The 19,458-nt window shown below is 33.1% G+C and overlaps 3 protein-coding genes across 5 annotated transcripts; 2 read left to right on the top strand and 1 right to left on the bottom strand.

Moving 5' to 3' along the window:
* The first annotated feature begins 1,206 nt into the window (after nt 1–1,206).
* On the top strand, nt 1,207–5,605 carry LOC124848860 (protein CLAVATA3 INSENSITIVE RECEPTOR KINASE 5-like). Its single transcript, XM_088110853.1, has 11 exons — nt 1,207–1,978; nt 2,069–2,201; nt 2,296–2,367; nt 2,439–2,582; nt 2,690–2,761; nt 2,862–2,921; nt 3,024–3,115; nt 3,400–3,549; nt 3,644–3,985; nt 4,074–4,453; nt 4,956–5,605. Exons 1-11 carry the CDS (start codon nt 1,876–1,878, stop codon nt 5,274–5,276), a joined length of 1,869 nt encoding a protein of 622 aa, XP_087966979.1. The 5' UTR covers nt 1,207–1,875; the 3' UTR covers nt 5,277–5,605.
* Nucleotides 5,606–6,716: 1,111 nt separating this feature from the next.
* LOC124848861 (formiminotransferase cyclodeaminase-like protein) lies at nt 6,717–11,761 on the bottom strand. Of its 2 annotated transcripts, XM_088108377.1 has the most exons (4): nt 11,604–11,746; nt 11,230–11,339; nt 9,083–9,494; nt 6,717–7,551 (listed from the first exon to the last, which is right to left on the bottom strand). In XM_088108377.1, exons 2-4 carry the CDS (start codon nt 11,278–11,280, stop codon nt 7,034–7,036), a joined length of 981 nt encoding a protein of 326 aa, XP_087964503.1. In that variant the 5' UTR covers nt 11,281–11,339; nt 11,604–11,746; the 3' UTR covers nt 6,717–7,033. The 2 variants fall into 2 exon arrangements, with proteins under 2 accessions (XP_087964503.1, XP_087964504.1); XM_088108378.1 differs by lacking the exon at nt 11,230–11,339 and having other exon boundaries at nt 11,604–11,761.
* Nucleotides 11,762–16,965: 5,204 nt separating this feature from the next.
* Nucleotides 16,966–19,018, top strand: LOC124848781 (F-box/RNI-like superfamily protein). 2 transcript variants are annotated; one of them, XM_088108650.1, is made up of 4 exons: nt 16,966–17,290; nt 17,446–18,274; nt 18,378–18,536; nt 18,674–19,018. In XM_088108650.1, exons 2-4 carry the CDS (start codon nt 17,459–17,461, stop codon nt 18,965–18,967), a joined length of 1,269 nt encoding a protein of 422 aa, XP_087964776.1. In that variant the 5' UTR covers nt 16,966–17,290; nt 17,446–17,458; the 3' UTR covers nt 18,968–19,018. The 2 variants fall into 2 exon arrangements, with proteins under 2 accessions (XP_087964776.1, XP_047182523.2); XM_047326567.2 differs by having other exon boundaries at nt 16,966–18,274.
* The last annotated feature ends 440 nt before the right edge of the window (nt 19,019–19,458 follow it).

The raw sequence follows: 19,458 nt of genomic DNA, 5'->3' as shown, positions 1-19,458 counted from the left end.
TCCTTGAATTTTGAAACTTATGGACATTTCAGTAATGTGTATTTTTCGATATAATTTTAGATTTTTTCTTTGAATTGTGTTTTCGAGTCATCCTCTAAAAATGCATGGTGTGTCATGGTGATGCGGGCATGATGAATATATGGGTAGAATTTGTGTGAGACCCTTGTTCACTTTTTTTTTTTTTTTTAATTTCTGAATGTTTTTCAACGACGATGTTATCTGGAAACATTAGTGTAAACCTACATACGTATCATGAATTTCTATTGGACATTGATGATGCATACTGTGTTATACTCTTTTTTTTTTTTTTTTGAACTCCTATGATAATGTATGAATGATGTTTGAATGCATGAATGGACCTATAACAAAAAAATCTCGATTCAACCATTGTCTAGCAGAATGTCGATAATGTCGATAGGGAAAGACTTTTGCTATGTGGACTAGACAAACTGGGCTTAAAAATATAAGACCATTTATACGTGTGTTAAAGGTTATCCAAGATGTGAGTTTTACCAAACTTTTGAAAGAAACAAAAAATGAAGTTCAGATTAAATGGAGGTCTGCGCCCATGGCGCTGACAGAAAACATGCATTTTGTGAATTACACTCCAATTTCGATGATTAAGATTTTGTGAATGTAATTGGAGGTTTGGAATAATCTCAGTAGAGTAGTAGGGAAACATATTTATATTAACAGAGTGTCAGTTCTTTTGCTTGGTGGGTTCTGCATGTCAGCTCTGTTATACAAAGCAAATTTGATGAAAAATTAAAATCAAAAGTTCCTATAGAAACGGGAGTGAAATAGACATTACATACCCCTTGTACTTCACGACACACCCTGGCTTGTTTGTAAGCAGGGCATTTTGGGACTTTCCAAGAGGGAGAATTCAGAACAGTGTGAGAACAGCTTTTGCTTTTAAAAGTAGGTTGCTTTTGGCTTGTTTATTAGAGGAACTGTCTGATGAATGTGATTATTTGGAGACAAAATGAGTGATTGAGAATCAATAAAGCGTAGGCAACTAAGATTAGCATGGCCAAAGAAAATAGAAAGTAACAGTGAGAGAAAATGGGAGACATAATTGACACAACAAAGATCTCACAAGGAGGAGCCATTGCATCACCAATCTCAACCACAATCCCTTGGGATTCTAACTTTTTCTCATAATAATTGAATAAAACGAAAGAAAGTGGAGTTCGGTACTTAAAAGATGATGAATGGCATACCACAGGGACAGAGAATGTTTTTGGATTCTAATTTTTCTACAGAACACCTAGGAGAGCTTATAAGTTCCAGCTGATCCACTTTGTGTTGATGGCAGCTAAACTCATTGACCCACTTTGTTAATTTTTCTGATTAAGGTCCATTAGTGCTTAACAGATAATACTTCACTTGCTCTCACTTCATTTTTTCTTTTAGTATTATATTTGAAGGAATAGAATAATACTTTACACTCCTCCTCTTTAGACCAATGCATGATTGATGGAATTTTCTTTTTCAATCATCTTTTACATTTATCTAGAAAGAGGCTAATGGAGGGGTGCTTCATGTCTTTTTATTATATATTCTTTCCTTTCTTTGTTGAACCATTAGCAGGCATGCTGGCTCTCTTTTAAGTCTTTTTACCATTGGAAGTCTGACACAAGGATGGGAGTGAGTGCAATTCTGGCCTGAAAGCAGGTGGGAATGGTATTCTTGGACTTGGTTGAGCTTCCTCTTCTGATGTAAAGCATGACATGTAACAAAAACAAACCAAGTTGGAATTGTTGGTGTCAGCTGAATCATTCAAAACCTGCTCCTTTAGTTGCCTCCTCCTTAACTTGATCCAGTTTTGTTGTGCAAATAACTAATATAAGTTTCTGTTGATCCTTCGACCCAATGGAGAGAATAGGGGAAGTAGCTTTCTTTTGTTTAGCTTTGTTCTTCTTCCTGTCGACTTCAGTGGTTGGTTTGCTTTCTCCCAAAGGTGTCAACTATGAAGGTGATTGAGTAGGAGCACTTCCCTTAATTCTTAGAGCAGATAACTGTACGGTCACTCTCATCTCCTAATAAATTCTTGTCTTACATGCAGTTCAAGCTTTGATGAGCATTAAGAACTCTCTCATGGATCCTCATTCTGTCTTGAGTAACTGGGATGAAGATGCTGTAGATCCTTGCAACTGGGCTATGGTCACATGTTCCTCTGATCATTTTGTCACTGCCCTGTAAGTAAAACTGGAAAAAAATCAAACCATAACAAGATATATTCAGTTTTTCTGCTTCTTAACATTCTACATATTTCATCCTTTTCTTTCTCAGTGGGATTCCAAGCCAAAATTTATCTGGCCGCCTCTCACCAAGCATAGGCAGTTTAACAAACCTCCTCACTGTGTGAGTGACTTGCTACTTATAGTAAAAGAAAACTTTGTGTCAAGAATACTATCTTACTATGCATTTTGCAGGCTTCTGCAGGATAACAATATTACAGGACCAATCCCCTCTGAGATTAGTAGGCTCCAAAAGCTTCAAACTCTTGATCTTTCGGACAATTTCTTCACCGGGCAACTTCCAGATTCCCTTTCCCAAATGAAGGGTCTCCATTACTTGTTAGTTCAAGAACATAACGCTATGCATTTTCTTATAGGCTTTACAGACAAAACGTGTGTTAATTTCCTATCAAGAATTTGATCATAGGAATTTGAATTTTTATCAGGCGGCTAAACAATAACAGTTTGACTGGACCAATTCCTTCCTCTTTGGCTAACATGACTCAACTTGCCTTTCTGTAAGTCTCTTCTAGACTTATGGCTACCATCGATCTTTTTTTCCTCTTTAGTTAAGTTGATTTATGGTCAGTTATCTGTCTTCTGCTGAATTTTTCTTAGGGATATCTCTTATAATAACTTGAGTGGACCTGTACCAAGAATAAATGCAAAAACATTCAAGTAAGGTCTTAATTTTTCTGTTTTCCCAACGTGAGTTAAAATGATATAAATTATGTGTACGTCTTATTAATTAATTGTATGTTTTTCCTTCTTTCGAAACAGCATCGTAGGCAATCCTCAGATATGTGCCGCTGGAGTCGAGCAGAACTGCTTCAGGACAACGTCAATTCCTTTGGCTCCCAATAATTCTCAAGGTAATTATAGTTCTTTCATGTTTTAGATTTGTGTATGCTTTTTCACCCTCATGATGTTGAATCTAAAGCTTTTTTCTTCTTATCGGTCATAAAGTAGACTTGGACTTGGTCTAAAACTTAGTCGAAAAGTACTTTTTTAGGGTGCATAATTATTTCACAAAACAGTTAAAAACTATCATCTTCTAAGTTGTCTTAACGTGTTTATAATCATTGCTTCCATCATTCTCTACCCGTGTTTACTTTTTTTTTCTTTTTTCATGCAACTTTCTCAAATGCTTTCCAAGATTCCCAATCCACCAAAAGACCAAAGAGTCACAAAGTAGCCTTGGCGTTTGCCTCAAGCTTAAGCTGCATATGCTTACTAATTCTGGGACTTGGCTTCCTCATATGGTGGAGACAAAGGCATAACAAGCAAATATTCTTTGATGTTAATGGTTAGTGGATTATGAACTGAAGTATTCACAGGCCAACTTGGTATGTATATTATTGGTTTAATCTTCATTAACTAAACTCTTCTTCCTCTTTCAGAACAACACCGTGAAGAGGTTTTTCTTGGAAACCTCAAGAAGTTCCATTTCAGAGAACTTCAGCTTGCTACAAACAACTTCAGCAGCAAGAACATGATTGGCAAAGGTGGTTTTGGACATGTCTACAAAGGGTATCTTCAGGATGGTACAGTTATAGCAGTAAAAAGGCTCAAAGATGGTAACGCTATTGGAGGTGAGATCCAATTCCAGACTGAAGTTGAGATGATCAGCTTAGCCGTCCATCGGAATCTTCTTCGGCTATATGGATTCTGCATGACAACTACAGAGAGGCTCTTGGTTTATCCTTACATGTCAAATGGAAGTGTCGCTTCTCGTCTGAAAGGTATGGCAATTTTATCCTGCCAGATTGGTGTCAGTGTGTATCATTTGTTTTATGAAGTAGGAGTATTCATTACCTTTATATGAAACAGCCAAGCCAGCATTGGACTGGCCTACCAGGAAGAGAATAGCTTTAGGAGCTGGAAGAGGCTTGCTATATTTGCATGAACAGTGTGATCCAAAGATTATTCACAGGGATGTAAAGGCAGCAAATATCTTGCTTGATGATTATTGTGAAGCTGTAGTGGGAGATTTTGGGCTGGCAAAGCTTTTAGATCACAGGGATTCACATGTGACAACAGCAGTGAGAGGCACTGTGGGACACATAGCCCCTGAGTATCTCTCAACAGGTCAATCTTCTGAGAAGACAGATGTCTTTGGATTTGGAATTCTTCTTCTTGAACTAATATCTGGCCAAAGAGCACTTGAGTTTGGAAAAGCAGCAAACCAGAAAGGAGCCATGTTAGACTGGGTGAGCCGACCAGAATTAATTTATTTCTTCTTTAATATGTTGGTTAGTCCTCAGATAAAGTGAATATTGGCATTAGTTTTTACAAATTTTTTATTACTATAGTAACCTTTTAAAATGGTTATATTTAGGAGGACTAAAACTAACCAAAAAGGTTTTCGAGTTGGATCTATCAAGTAAGAGGTTCACTGGGAAGATACAAACACTGATGAAATATGAATCCAACCAAATAAGGGTTGACATCACTCTCTATCCAAAACATCAAAACAATGGATTAATGGATCTTTCACCTTTATATAGTTTTTACTTTCTCATTTCTATTCAATGGGGGACTTGTATTCACACTTGAATTCCCAACATACATGCCCTTTTGTTGCCTATTTCTTTACTTACCTAATGAAAAATATTAATAGATAAACCAGTCAAAGTAATTTCTTTCGTAATTTATTTCAGTATAACTGAGTTATAATGTCATGTGTCCTAAATGTATTCACTATACTTGCAGGTGAAGAAAATTCATCAAGAGAAGAAAATTGACTTGTTGGTTGACAAGGACCTGAAAAACAACTATGATAGGATTGAGCTTGATGAAATTGTGCAAGTGGCTCTTTTATGTACTCAGTACCTTCCAAGTCACAGACCCAAGATGTCTGAGGTGGTTAGGATGCTTGAAGGAGATGGGCTTGCAGAGAAATGGGAAGCCTCGCAGAGAGCAGAATCCACAAGAAGCAGAGGAAATGAACTTTCTTCTTCAGAGCGCTACTCTGATCTCACTGATGATTCTTCATTACTTGCACAAGCAATGGAACTTTCTGGGCCAAGATGATTTTCTTAAACACCTTGTGTCTTATTTAAGTTGGTGAAGAGTGAAAGAAAGTTGAATTTTCTTCAAATGCAAGTTCCCGAGTTGCAGTGAACTTGTTGTAACATTAGCATCATAGTAGCATCTCCAAGAGTGATGCTTGTTTCTGACTGTACAGAATCTGATTGTTGACATTGACTTATAGATTGAGTTATGTATTTTCCTTAGTGATGGACCGAAGATTTTGTTGGAAATGTCCTTCTGGCTCCTTCAACTTGTCAGAAGAATAACGTTTATATAAATATATGGTACTTAAATTGTCAATAATAGAATTTGGGATTTGAGAGTTTTCACCTATGTATAGTAATCTGTACAGTTTTCAACAATGACTCCTTGCTTAATTTGCTTCTGTTTTCTGCTATACTTTTTAACAGATTTTTTGTGCACGGTAAGAGTAGCCATTGTATAACTTACATGAGAAAGATAGTAACCCAAAGAAGTTCCATTTCGAAGAGTTTACCTTGCTACGAAAGCTTATGCTGCGCACCGTTTATTGGAAAAGGTGTTGGTTTTGCTACTAAGGTGTTGATTATCTTATGCGACGTGCACTGAGATCAAGAAAATTCATTGATTTTGTTGGAAATCAAAACTTGAGTTTAAAACTCAACTTGATGAGAAGAATGCTAGGAATCCAAGTGAGTCGAAGTTTCATATTGAGTAAAAATAAGAAAGTTGAACACGATATAAGAATGAAAACCCATAAACCAATTTCCTTAAGGTTTTGGGTCGGAGGTAGTGTTAATCCCTTATGTGTGAGTTGAGATCATGTCTCATTGGTGTTGTATCGCAAACCAACGGTGGGTGAAACTCAAACAAGAAAAAATTATGCTAATACTTAGTTATAAACCAGTTTAAAACAATTGTGTGTTTATTGCTTTATTTTCACAAAACATATTATTTACAAACACTTTAGTTCTTGCAAAATTAGTCATTGACAAATAGGATTGTCATTCAATGCCAATTTTTTTTCAAAGGCGTTCTTTCTTAAAAGACTACAGTAGGTTTGTTAAAACGCTTGAAAAACTATTTATCTTTAGACATGTAGTGTTTTACAAATCAATCACAACTTTGTAGACTGTCTAATCATAATTAAATTTGTTAAACGTCTTTTTGGCAAAAAGTTTTCCTTAACATTGTTCACCCCTTATAGTGTTTTTCAATTACTTTACAACCTAGATTTCCTCGACCATGGACCTGCTATGGCTCTCAAGAGCCCGACCTAATCCCTATCTTCAGCCTGGTCTTTATTCTTAGCATTATTTATAGTTTTTGTACTACTGGTGATCGATAATACTGACCACTTAATTAGGCTTAAACGACGATCGATCAATCACATTGGACAAAATCAAACTATTGTGAAAAGCGTAAACAAATTAGTTATCAGATTTAAGAACATTAAGTCTGTGATTAAACTAATCCTAATTAAAAATTTATGAGAAAAACTAAAAATTTATATGGTTGTTACAGAGATTTATTGCTCTATTAGTTATTTAAACCAAACAAAGTTGAAGTGACTTTTACATCAACACACCTTTCATATGTACTCACCAAGGATTAACTTCTTGGAAATACCAGACTTCTTTAAAGACAGTTTCCCCAACACCCGAAACACTGAATTGTGTGAAGATTGAGTCCCCGTATTCCAATTTTGTAATTGCAAATGGCAACCCCGCAGTGTGATTATGATAACCTTTTTTAGTAGTCAATACACAAACACACATTCAGGATCTGTTAGCAGTGATTAATTTAATGTATTTATCCAGAATCATTTCGGGAGAAAAGTCAGTGAAGTAACCCTTTTCCACATCAAGTCCTTCTTGTGCTGCCAGCGTCTCCACCCGGTGCTGCACCCTGTCTGCGCCAATCTGGTTGGGTTCGAGCAGCATGCAGGCTATCTCAGTGGAGTCCTCGCCGTGTACAAGCCCAAGCGTTTGCACTGTTGGAAGCCCACCACCGCGACCACTCACCTTCCGTGCGATTCTTCTTGCTGCTGACACGTCAGTGCACAGGATCGGCACGTTGTAGAGTGCAACCCAAGGGCGTGCACCGATCATCGTGATGCCTTTGGCCCGTGAAACCACGTTGGGTCCCTCGTCAGGGCTCAGCGGGACGGTGTCAGCCATGGCCCATCCAGCCCATTGGCTACCTTGGAAATTGGGTCTGTAGTAGCCCAGCTCTCGCCTTATAGTGTCCAGCTCCTTCCCTGTTGGGTGAGCTGCGGCGTACAGAAACACTGGCACTGCATTCAGGTATTGAAAGGTAAGAAAATAAAGTTTTTTAGTAAAAATAATAATAATAATAATAATAATAATAATAATAATATTTTGACACATAAATTTCTTACATTCAACACTTCCTTTTTTTTATTCTTTTTTTCTATACAAAATATAAAAATTTATATTTTTATATGACCATTTTATTTTTGTATTGTGTATTAAATATGAATGTAAAAATGTGTTATGATAAAAAAGTTTAAGATATCTTCAAATTCGTTTCTTTTAAAGTGGGTAAGTGGCCTGAATTAAAGCATTATATTAATTTAATTTGCTTTTCACTGGGATTGTTGTATCTTTATTTCCTTACTATTGCCCTTACAAATAATTAAGGGCGCTTCGTAGAAAGATATATGTAATTAAATTTGTCTAAAAGAGAAATTTGCCAAACTGACTAGTGAGTTAGTATAATATTTTTTCTGTTTAAAATTTTTGTTTTTATTTCGTAGAAAACACAATTCTTTTAGTACCTTAATGTCATCCTTCAATTAGAATTAAATTTCTACTTAAGTAATTTGTAATTTAATTACTATGCAAACTTTTATTTTATAAAGTTACAATTCTAACTTTTATTGAAAACAAATACAAGAAACACCTCAAAATTTCATGCGTGTATTATGCTTTATTTGATTCTAACAAAAGTTTTACAATTAATCGAGAATAAAAAAACTTGTTTATTTAGAATTTAACTCTTAGAAAATCAAGCCCTTTTACACTTAATATACACATTTCGATGTAAATTTACTGACTATTTCAATGCTTAAATATGTTATTTCAAATTGTTTACCTGTAAAAACAATTGTCCAAAAGAAGATCTAGAGAGTTTTGAACAATAAAAATAAATGTATTCACGTATCTTTTTAGAACAAAATATAAAATAAAAAATTATTAAAAGTTATATTTTTTATCAAAAACACAAAATAAAATTATTTGTGTAGAACCAAAAGTATTTAAGAGTTATTTTCATTCCCAATACAATTAGTAATTATATGAAGATCAATTATTCAAATCTCAACTTTAAAACCATCAGTTCTTTATAAATGTATAATATATTATACATTATATATATTATATATATTATTCCGTCTATTCCACAATTTAAGGATGAATGTAACATCTTAAAAATAAAAATAAACAAAACCATTTATACAATAAAAAATTATTAAAAGTATTCATTTTTGCAATCATTCTTTTGTAAAAGTTATTTTATGGTTTATTACTATTTTTATTTTAAAAATTAAAAACTATTTTATAATTTAATAAAACTTTTATTATAATATAAAAATAACAAAATAATAAAAATAACACATATATATCGTGCATGTGTATTTACTAATTATTACTTATAAAGAAGAAAGAAAAGGTAATTAGTTTTTATACTTAAAAGAAAGAAAACAATTAATATTTTATTAGAATATGAAAAGTAACTTTTATATGACTGAAATCGTAACTATTTAAATATATATTATCTTGAATAAGGAGTAATTTAATACTGACCATTGAATCGGTTGCCTATATCTGCTGAAACTCTTTTGGCGAGCCATGCTGCCTCATGTAGTGATGCACCTGCGAGAGGGTGGAAAACGATGTCATCCACTACGCCTAAACGAGGATGAGCGCCGTCGTGGAATTCGAGGTTGATGGCGTTGAAGGCAGCCTCAGCCATGGCTATGACGGTTTGGTGCAAGGGACTGTACACAACACTTCCGTTGCAGTCGTGCAGAACATACGACACAAGAGTGTACCTCGCTCTGTTGTATGCTCCATCGAGAAACTTGTTCACAATCACTGTTTCCGGATTTGACCTCGCAGCGCGTTCAATTACGTCCAGACTGGCCGTGCTGCGGGACTCGGAGACGAAGAACTTGCAGCATAGTAGGATGGAGTGGTCTACGCCTTTCTTTTGATCCTAGATAAGTTTTAAGAGACTGAATATTTTATACGTTCAAGCAAAACCAGAGAAATGACAGCTGTTTTAGTGAGGTGGTGATTTTTTCCCACAAAAATAAGCACTCACAACTTAAAATTTTAATATTTTTTTATTAATATATTATTAAAGTGGATTAATAAACAATATAGTAATGATTTACTCCTCTCCAAAAAGTAAAAAACTAATGTTTTAACACCCAATCAAATTCTTACAAGTAATTTACATTGACCTTCCAAGTCATTGTTTTTAGTAGGGATTATATTGGTTAGAATCAATCTAATCTAACTCGGCGAACTCAATCTCATACCGTTGATGGTTTAAACGATTGTTACAAATTTTTTTCAATTAAAAAAATAATAAAAATTTTTTAATTCAAATTTAAATAAAGGAAAAATGATCTTCAATAATATTTATGATCAATCAAACATAAGATTTCATTCACACAAAAATATCACCAAATCTTCTCAACAAAATTTTTAATGGTTTCATATCGATTTAAGTTTGTTTCTACATAAAATTAAGTTACTAAGTAGAGATTGGTAGATTTTTCATGTTATTTAGTTATTCTATACAAAAATAATTTTCTATGAGTCTCCGTTTCAATACTTTGTAAAATGACTAATCTAACAAAAAATACTTACGAGAAAAATTAGGTGGATTGGTGAGTCAATTTGACTTATTATAGATTTAATCCGAGTGAGTCGTATTCTTAGTGAGCCAGATTCAAAATTGACCCGTATCAAAATTTGAAAAAACAAAATTCAATCCAACTCGACTTGAATCTATCGTGGACCAGGTTGACTCACGGCTTCCAACCGTTTTAATAACACTAGTTTCTAGACTGCAAAATAATGGTGTAGTTATTATATCGAAATAATTTTAATTTTAAGTATTATTGAGATATTATAATTATAATTAATTTATGTATCACAAATAATTTTTTGTGCATTAATTAACTTACAATTTAATCTCTATATCACAATTAATTGATACCTATAAGTGTGTATTCAATTTAATCATGTGTATAAACAAAAATTAACCAAAAAACATTAGTCCCTTTTCATTCCATATATAAAATTGTTATTACTAATAAATATTTATGTATGCTATTTTAATTTAAATATAATAGATATGTTTTTGGTAATTTTAAATATTAAAAAATTATAAATTTGTTAATATAGATTTTAACATAAAATTATGATATCATATATTCATATTAAAGTATTCCCTCACATTAAACTCAGATGTCAGAATTAACTTGGACCTATAAAATTAGAGCCCAAGCATTGTAAATCTCAAAAACTGGGCCAGCCCACTAACAAGATAGAAATTATGAGAGTTCATATTTTTTTCAAAAAAATAATATTATATAAACTATCGATTTTTATTACTTATTTTAGTTTATTGAGATTTCAATGAAAATTATTACAATTCTAGAACTGTGACTCCCTTTGAATGAGCTCCGGTGTACTTGAAATTTCCTCTATGATCCCTCCTTTATCAGGAAAAAGATATGCTAAAGATTTTATTTTAGCATACAATTCATGTGGATATTTGTTAATGTGATTGTGTCCGTGTCTGTCACTCACTGATAACCACTCTTATCCGCATTTTCTCACACACGTGACTCTTTCTACCTTTATTCAATTAGTGTACGGAGGATAAGCGATAGAGCAAAACACGAACGGGCAGATATTTTTGAAAGCCAAAATACCAGAAAAGAAAAACTCAGTAGAACGTTCCGATTTATTCTGGGATTCATCATCCATGGCTCTAACTCGCTCTACTGCTCAGAAAATCCATCATTCAACTGAAACAAGAACACTACAAGAGACCGAAACCACAAATTAACAAAGGCTAACCGCTATATATGCCCAACCCAACCCTCTTCTCTCTTCCTTTCTTATTTCCCCTTTCTCTGTGTATTTGGTAACATTTTGCAATAACAAACAAATTGACAGAGATTTTGAGTATTGAGAAGAAAAAGCACACCAAACAAGAGGAACAGTGGTTGATCTAATATTTGGAACCTCATCATCATAACGATCATATCAGAGAGGAAGAATATGTGGAAAGAGATTTTCTAACCTTGGCAGTACAACTGAAATCCATGGCGAGATTGATCCTTTGCCAATTGCAACCTGTGTTCACGAGGTGTTGTAATCAAAATTTCAATGAAGAACTCATGCCAGTACCAGAAGATATAAATATTGAACCAGAAGTCCATGGGAAATATTAAATGCATTAATACGACAAATCTTATCTGTGACATATATATATATATATTATATATATATATATATATAATATAATACGCGATTTATTAATGACATGTGACATAAATTCTTTAAACAAAACTCTACATTTAATTGAAAGTCATAGCAATTATATTAAATTGGTACACACTCTCTTACTAATACCAGTCAAATTTTGCCCATGTGTCGACCCTACTTTATTATTTTGGAGGAAATATGACTATTAAAGTTAAGGTAGTGTTAGGTTGAAACTTCTATATCCAGTACATTTCTTTAGAATTTTTAAAACTAAGTAATATAACTTTTCTATAAAAACGAAGAAAAAAAATCTGATTTATATAACTTTTTATGTTAAATGATTCATTTGTTCTAACTCTACCTTTTAGTTTTTGTATTTTAACATTTTTAAACTGGTTTATTTTCTACGAATTTAGACAATAAGATTAGAAAGAGTGAATGATACACGTAAATTAAAATTGATATTTTTTAAAAAAATATTAATAAAAAAGTAAAGTTTGCCCTTGTATAAAAAATAAGCCTATTCTTTTTAAATGATTGCCAATGTTTCCACGTGCTGTAAGGTGCCTCTATTACCTTTGAAGAAAACAAAACCATGCTTATTTAAACGTATAAATAATTTTGTTTAACTATTAGGTAGTGTTTGACTGCAATTTTCATTTCAAACACGGTTTGAAAAAAAAAGTAATTTAATAACATAATAAGTAACGTGGTTATTATATTTAGTAATATGATTAATTTTTATTATATATATTTATATATACTCAATTGAGTTTAAATATATTTTAAGTAGATTTTATTTTATTTTATTTTGTTAAATTGATATTAATGTTGGATTAAAATGTGTGACGTATTAAATTTAGATTACTGTATCTTTTGAGATACTTTGATCTGACACGAGACACATTTCAAATTTTAACACGTAGTTTGATGCGTAATAACTTTTAAATGATGTGTATTAATGTCAATTTAGTGAAAGATAATAAATTAATTTTATTTAAAAGATATTGTAACTCAATATTATAAAACAAGATTAGTATAAATTATAAACTTAACTATATAAGGAAAAATATTGAGCCTAATTTAAATTTTAAAAACTAATGTAATTTGAAAAAAAATATGTTGAAGACGTGTTTAGATAAACAAATAATCTTTGATCATTCTCTTCCTAACTATTTTATTTTATTTTCAAAGTTTTCATTTTAATGTTATATTTTTTTAATAATTTTACTAATTTTTTAGCTAAATAAATCTTTATAATGTCGTTAAAACAGTTAACACACTTTATTTAGTATTTTTTAAAATGTTAATAAATTTAATATAATAAATATTTACGTATTTTGTTTTTAGACTACCAGAATTGTGGGTCTTGCAACAACAACAAATATTACACTGTGATATATACCCAAAGTCATAATTCCATTTATATATTATTTATTTTAAAACCGCATATTCAAATGTCTTCCAGTTTTTATACATTCAAAATGCATACTATATATTATCATAGATAATATTTTACAAACTTTCCACTCCCACGTTATATAATATATTATAATCTATTCGCGTATAATATAATAATATCCTCACTATATATAAAATTTCCAGGTCTTTCGTTCGTAACCAATATTTTATCTTTATAAATACTATATAATAATCTAATATATGCCTATGCACGCTAATTTTCTACACATCATTCACGTATGGTATGCTATATATGACAATGCGACTATGAACATAATAAAAAAACATACTTTGTGTTTGCACTTGACAGTACAAAATAAAATCTTACAATCTGAAATGCTTTACTATTCGTAGAGTACATGAAGACACTAAATTCGTAACATTTAGTAACCTTATTTCTACTGCCAAAACATATAAATAAACCACGAATTGCAATATGCTACTGCCATAAGTAATAACAAAAAATACTTTCAATAAAAAAACCACCTCAATTTTGCATATTTAATTAAAAGTATTATCTTTGATTTTCGTAAATCATATTTTATTTTATAATTTTTCATAATTTTTTCATAAATTATGGTAGCGACTCTAAATTTCTTTTTAAATTCTTTCCTCTTTGGTTTATCATCCTGTCACGATTTAAGTTGCAACATATTTCTATATGTTTAGTTCTTGTCTTTTAGTTATATTAAATTTATCTTCTATTATCCTTGTATGAGTGTCTTGAAGTGAACTTTCACATTTAGATAACCTTGTTATCTTAAAGTCCAGTAAGGATCTCCATGAAGCTTTCTTGATCAATTTGAATCGTAACACCTTGTTCATTAAAATGCACTAAGACGAACTCTTATCAATTCCTGTAAAAGGTGACAACCTCAAAAGAGAAGGTGTCACTAGTAAATCTACAAAACAAACAAACAAATAAGATTAGATATCTAACATAAGGAGAAATGGTAAATAAAGTCAAAGAAATGTGTGAGGAAGAGACCTCCCTTTTAATCATTCTCCCAGTTATCTCTTAAGAAAAGCTTCTCTAGTCTCATGAGGAGTCATGAACTAACATACAATTAAAATCTAATTCACATGAATTGTTTACAAAAATTCAACAAATATGTCTCGACTTATAGAAACAATAGAAATATGAGAATTCAAAATCTCACAAAACAATTTTAAAGATCTAAATGTAAAATCCAATACAACTAAAATCATTAAGAAAATCTATAAAGAAAATTATGGCTAAAATAGTTAACAAATCTCAAAATTAGCTAAAAATATAAAATTAAAATAAATATGAACATTAGATTCAATTTATTAGGTTTAAACCCTCGAATGGTCCTCGTATTTATATGAGAATCTTAAATGGGTCATCGTTTTTTTTTCGGTCTCAATTGGGTCATATTTTTGTAAAAATGAGCCAAATTTACCCTAATCTTTAAGTGCTCTCAGACGACGTTAAGTTTAGCTGAGCTGTATTTTATATTTTGATGACGTGACATTGTTCATTAAAATTGAATGAGTGATGTGTTTTAAATCACCGAATCCACGTGGCGCCGATGCTTCTTCTTCCCTCCAACCATTAATCACCTTTCACCTCTTCCGCTCCTCCGCCCAAGTTGCTTTCTTCCCACTCCCACCCTCAAACCCTCACTCCCCAGACACACACCCTTTCTCCCTCTCAAACTAAAAAACGCCGTTGTCGGGGGCACGTTTGTCGAACTCCTCTTCTCCTCCGCCGACGGAGCACCTCATCTTCCATTCTCTCACTTCTCCTTTTCCCTCACTCTCTCTTCATTTTTCTCTCTCTAGAAATGGCATCAAAACTATCATTCATGGTGTGTTTCATGGCTCTATGCGCCATTGATCTAACACAAAGCGCACCATCCCCTCAAGCGCTAGCACCGTCCGTGGACTGCTCAACCCTTGTTCTCACCATGGCCGATTGCTTGTCCTTTGTCACCAATGGCAGCACCGTCACCATGCCAGAGGATACCTGTTATTCTGACATCAAGTCTGTGCTCAAAACTGCCATGTTTGCCTTTGTGAGGCTTTCAAAAGCAGTGCTCAGTTTGGTGTGATTTTGAATGTTAGCAAGGTCATAAAGATCAGTGCTTTCAAAACTGCCCCTGTTTGTCTTTTCATTTTCTTTATGGTAGATTTCTTCATAAAGATCAATGCTTTCGACTTCTAGGTTGGTTAAAGGTTTTATTTTTACAAACAACATTTCTATAGTTTACAGCTATTCCAATTCAAATATAAATATTCATAGGAAGTTGATGAAACAAGGATCATATTTCTTTCGGAAAACACGGCAGTGATAGCAACAAGCTCGACATTTTGATGGCAACAAGCTCCTCTCTTTAGAGCACTCACCACAAAATATTCCTCCACAAACCCGGCAGTGATGTCGAGAGCACATGATGGGATGAAACCTCACACCACAAAGCATACAAGAAGAAGCAACACTATTAGAGGAAAAAGAATCAAAATACTCTTTAGTATTGCAAGTCCTCCTCCTACCACCCACCTCATCATCCTGTCAATAATATTAAGCACCATAAACAAAATCAAACATGGAGCCCCAAACTATATCCAAACCCAAAGGAAAAATTGATATAATTTTAACTTTAAAGTAACATATTAATTTAATGTTTGTAGATGATCCATGAATAATTCCCTTATTCCTCTCTCTCTTCTGGTCTCACTTTCAAATGCAACATGAACACATCAATGTTTGTGAATTGTAATGGTGAAGCATCGGCGTCGTGGAAGGTGATTTAAAACACATCAGCCATTCAATTTTAATGAACAATGCCACGCCATCAAAATATAAAATACAACTCAGCTAAACTTAACGCCGTCTGAGAGCACTTAACGGTTAGGGTAAAATTGACTCATTTTTACAAAAAATATGACCCAATTGAAACTGAAAAAAAAAGGTGACCCATTTAAGATTTCCATATAAATACGATGACCATCCGAGAGTTTAAACCAATTTATTACTGCTAAAAGAAAATGACCTAAAATTTGAAAATGAAGTATAACGAAAGTGTTTCACTGTATAATAAAATTGTAAATATGTGTATAAGGTATGTCTCATCATAGGTGTAATTAAGATCATACTTTTTTTTTTTTTTAACTTTCACTCTATCCATAATTCACACAGTCAAAGATCTTACTTCTTTTCTTTATATGTTTTCAAGACGATTAATAAATAAATTTCTACCACTCATAAAATCAAATTTGTCGAAGAAATCACATGGATGTGGGTGATACAATAACTTGTTTTAATTTTAGAAGAAAAAAAAAAGCATTTTTGAAAAAAATTAAAATATTTAAGAAAGTTAATTTAGCAATAATAAATCTATTTATGGGCTGTCATGTGATGAATTGATATTAGTTAACTTTATATAGAATTTGTAGTACATCGTAGAAAATTTGTATGGAATATTTTCTAAATATATAATCAGAAATTTTTATAATACATCTTATATTACATTTTTCGAAAGGTGCACACAATTTGGGAAGGTTATTTTTGCTATTTCACTCTGATGGAGAGGCGCAAAAATCAATTATAGGATGAAAAACAACGATTGGACAGGTTGGACCGTATTGTTGGACCGTATGGTCGGCCCATAATAAAAACTACGACGGTAACTTCTTATGTTATTCAAGATTCACTTCTTAGGTAACACAGTACCTTGCACGCAACATTTTAGTTTTTCACTCTCAATACTCATCGCTCCGAAACAAAAAAAGACAGAATTTTTGCTCTTGAGTTTCATTTAAGTGCCCACAATTCTCTTCCTTTTCTTCTCTTCCCCAACGCCCCTTTTTCTGAAATCCAATCCCATGCTCGCTTGGAATCCGTGATCCAGCCCCTTCAGCTACAATTCGCTTCCAATCTCGCTAATGGGTGCCTTTTTTCTTGGTACATTCTATTGGGTTCTTTCTCAATGCAAACAATTTAACCCTCAAGACTGTGTTTGTATTGGATCGTAGATTTCAGTACGTGGGTTCACAATACCAGAATAAAAAACCAGGGTTAGTGATATATATACTTATACAAAGTAAATGGGTGTGCTTTCCTTTTCTTTTTCTTTAATGGGTGATTTGATTTCGGAAGAATTGCGGGCAAATTGAGCTTTTCTATTGTTTTTTATTCTGGCTCCTTGAGTTGTTGTTGTGTTGTGAATTAGGCGGGTGATAAGAATGGTTGATGTGATGGGTCCTGACTTGATTAGTGACCTTCCTCAAAGCATTATAGAGAGTATTCTGGTGCAGCTTCCAATTAGAGATGCTGTGAGAACTAGCATTTTATCTAGTAAATGGAGATACAAATGGGCTTCAATTACTCAACTTGTGTTTGATGACAAATGTGTGCCGCCCTTTAGTAATGATAGGGAGGTTGTTGAGAGGAGTGTTGTCAAGTTCATCACCAGGGCGTTGTTTCTTCACCAAGGGCCAATTCATAAGTTTCAAATTTCGAATTCGATGTTGCAAAGCTGTCCTGAAATTGATCAGTGGATTCTTTTCCTATCGAGGAATGATATCAAGGTGTTGGTTATGGAGTTAGGAGAAGGGGAATTTTTTAGAATACCTTCAAGCCTTTTCAATTGTAGGAAGTTGACTAGGTTGGAGCTGTCGCGGTGCGAATTGGACCCGCCGCATAGTTTTAAGGGGTTTGTGTGCTTGAGGAGCCTCAACCTTCACCAAGTTTTGATATCCCCTGATGCAGTTGAGAGCCTAATTTCCAGATGCCCTCTCTTGGAGAGTTTATCACTGTCATATTTTGATAATTTGGCTCTTACTATCTCTGCCCCGAATCTTAAATACTTGTATCTTGAAGGTGAATTCAAGGATATATGTCTTGAAGATACTCCACTTTTGGTGGAAATATCTATTGCTATGTATATGACTGATGATATTGCTGAGCACTTTGAGCAAAGCTCAAACTGCAATTTTCTCAAGTTTCTTGGTGGTGTGCCTAATCTTGAGAAGCTTGTCGGGCTTATCTACTTCACAAAGGTAACATCGTGTTCTCATGTGTTTATTGTGTTAGATCATCCCCAAAAGGTTGTTTATGAAATTATGTATGACCTATTTTATTCATTTCTGCTCTTTCTTGAAGTATTTGAGCATAGGTATTGATTCGGTGCATCTTCCAATAATGTACCACAATTTAGAGACTATTGAATTATATCAAGTAAATTTTGAGGATACAAAAGAGATACTTGTCATCCTTCGCATGATTACAAGTTCTCCCAATCTAAAAGAGCTACATATTTCAGTAAGTCCTCGGTCTTTACTCCTTGCAGAAGTGGTGGCTTTTACAACTAATAATGAGTGATTTTATTAACTTCTACAAATCAGACCTGTGTATGTAAGATTAACTGCTGCATTATTTTATGCATTTGACTTTGGCAGGGTTCATCGAACATACCCATTGCTGCAGATGCTCCGGACTTGGATTTTTGGGAAAAAGGATCTCTTTCAGATTCTGCACTTAACAAGCTTAAAACCGTGAAGTTGTCAGAAATGGGTGGTTGGCCACATGAGATAGAATTTATCAAATATTTGCTTTGCCGTTCTCCTGTGCTTGAGACATTGAGTATCATTCCCTGTGTATTTGACATGGGGAATAATTTGAAAATGTTGATCGAATTGGTGAAATGTCGAAGAGCTTCTTCTAGAGGAGAAGTTATTTTCATCCACGAGTGAAATGGTGGAGTGTTATAAAATGCATTCTTTTATACCATTTCGATTGCTACTTCCACTGTGTTCATGCATAACTTTCTTTTAAAATACAAATATTACCATTGCGAAAACCTGTAAATTCTCAAGCTAAAGTAGGAATTTTATATAGATTGATTGAAGACGTGTGGCATACAAGTTAGAGCCGTTTTTACTGACTAAAAACTCAACCAAGCATCTGGAAAGTAAAAACATGGATATTTTTCCTACGTATTTACTCATCTGAACTTTGATACGCCGGATGTTGTAATAATGTTAGATTATTGCAAAAGAAAACGTTGGATTGTAACGGTCAAAACTTTAATTGTCAACAACGTTCAAATTCATTTTTGTAAATGTTTCAACGGTAAATATTTAATGGTTTTTATTGTCTTTTATTACTTTTATTCTTCCTTAGCTCTATAAATAGAAAGCTCTTTCTCCATTCTAAAACACATCCCAAGTCACTCTTTTATGAT

This window comes from Vigna umbellata, chromosome 3 (genome assembly GCF_029865625.1).
Source record: "Vigna umbellata cultivar VRB3 chromosome 3, Vumbellata_1.0, whole genome shotgun sequence".
NCBI classification, from domain to species: Eukaryota; Viridiplantae; Streptophyta; class Magnoliopsida; order Fabales; family Fabaceae; genus Vigna; species Vigna umbellata.
This window is presented reverse-complemented; position numbering and strand designations above follow the sequence as displayed.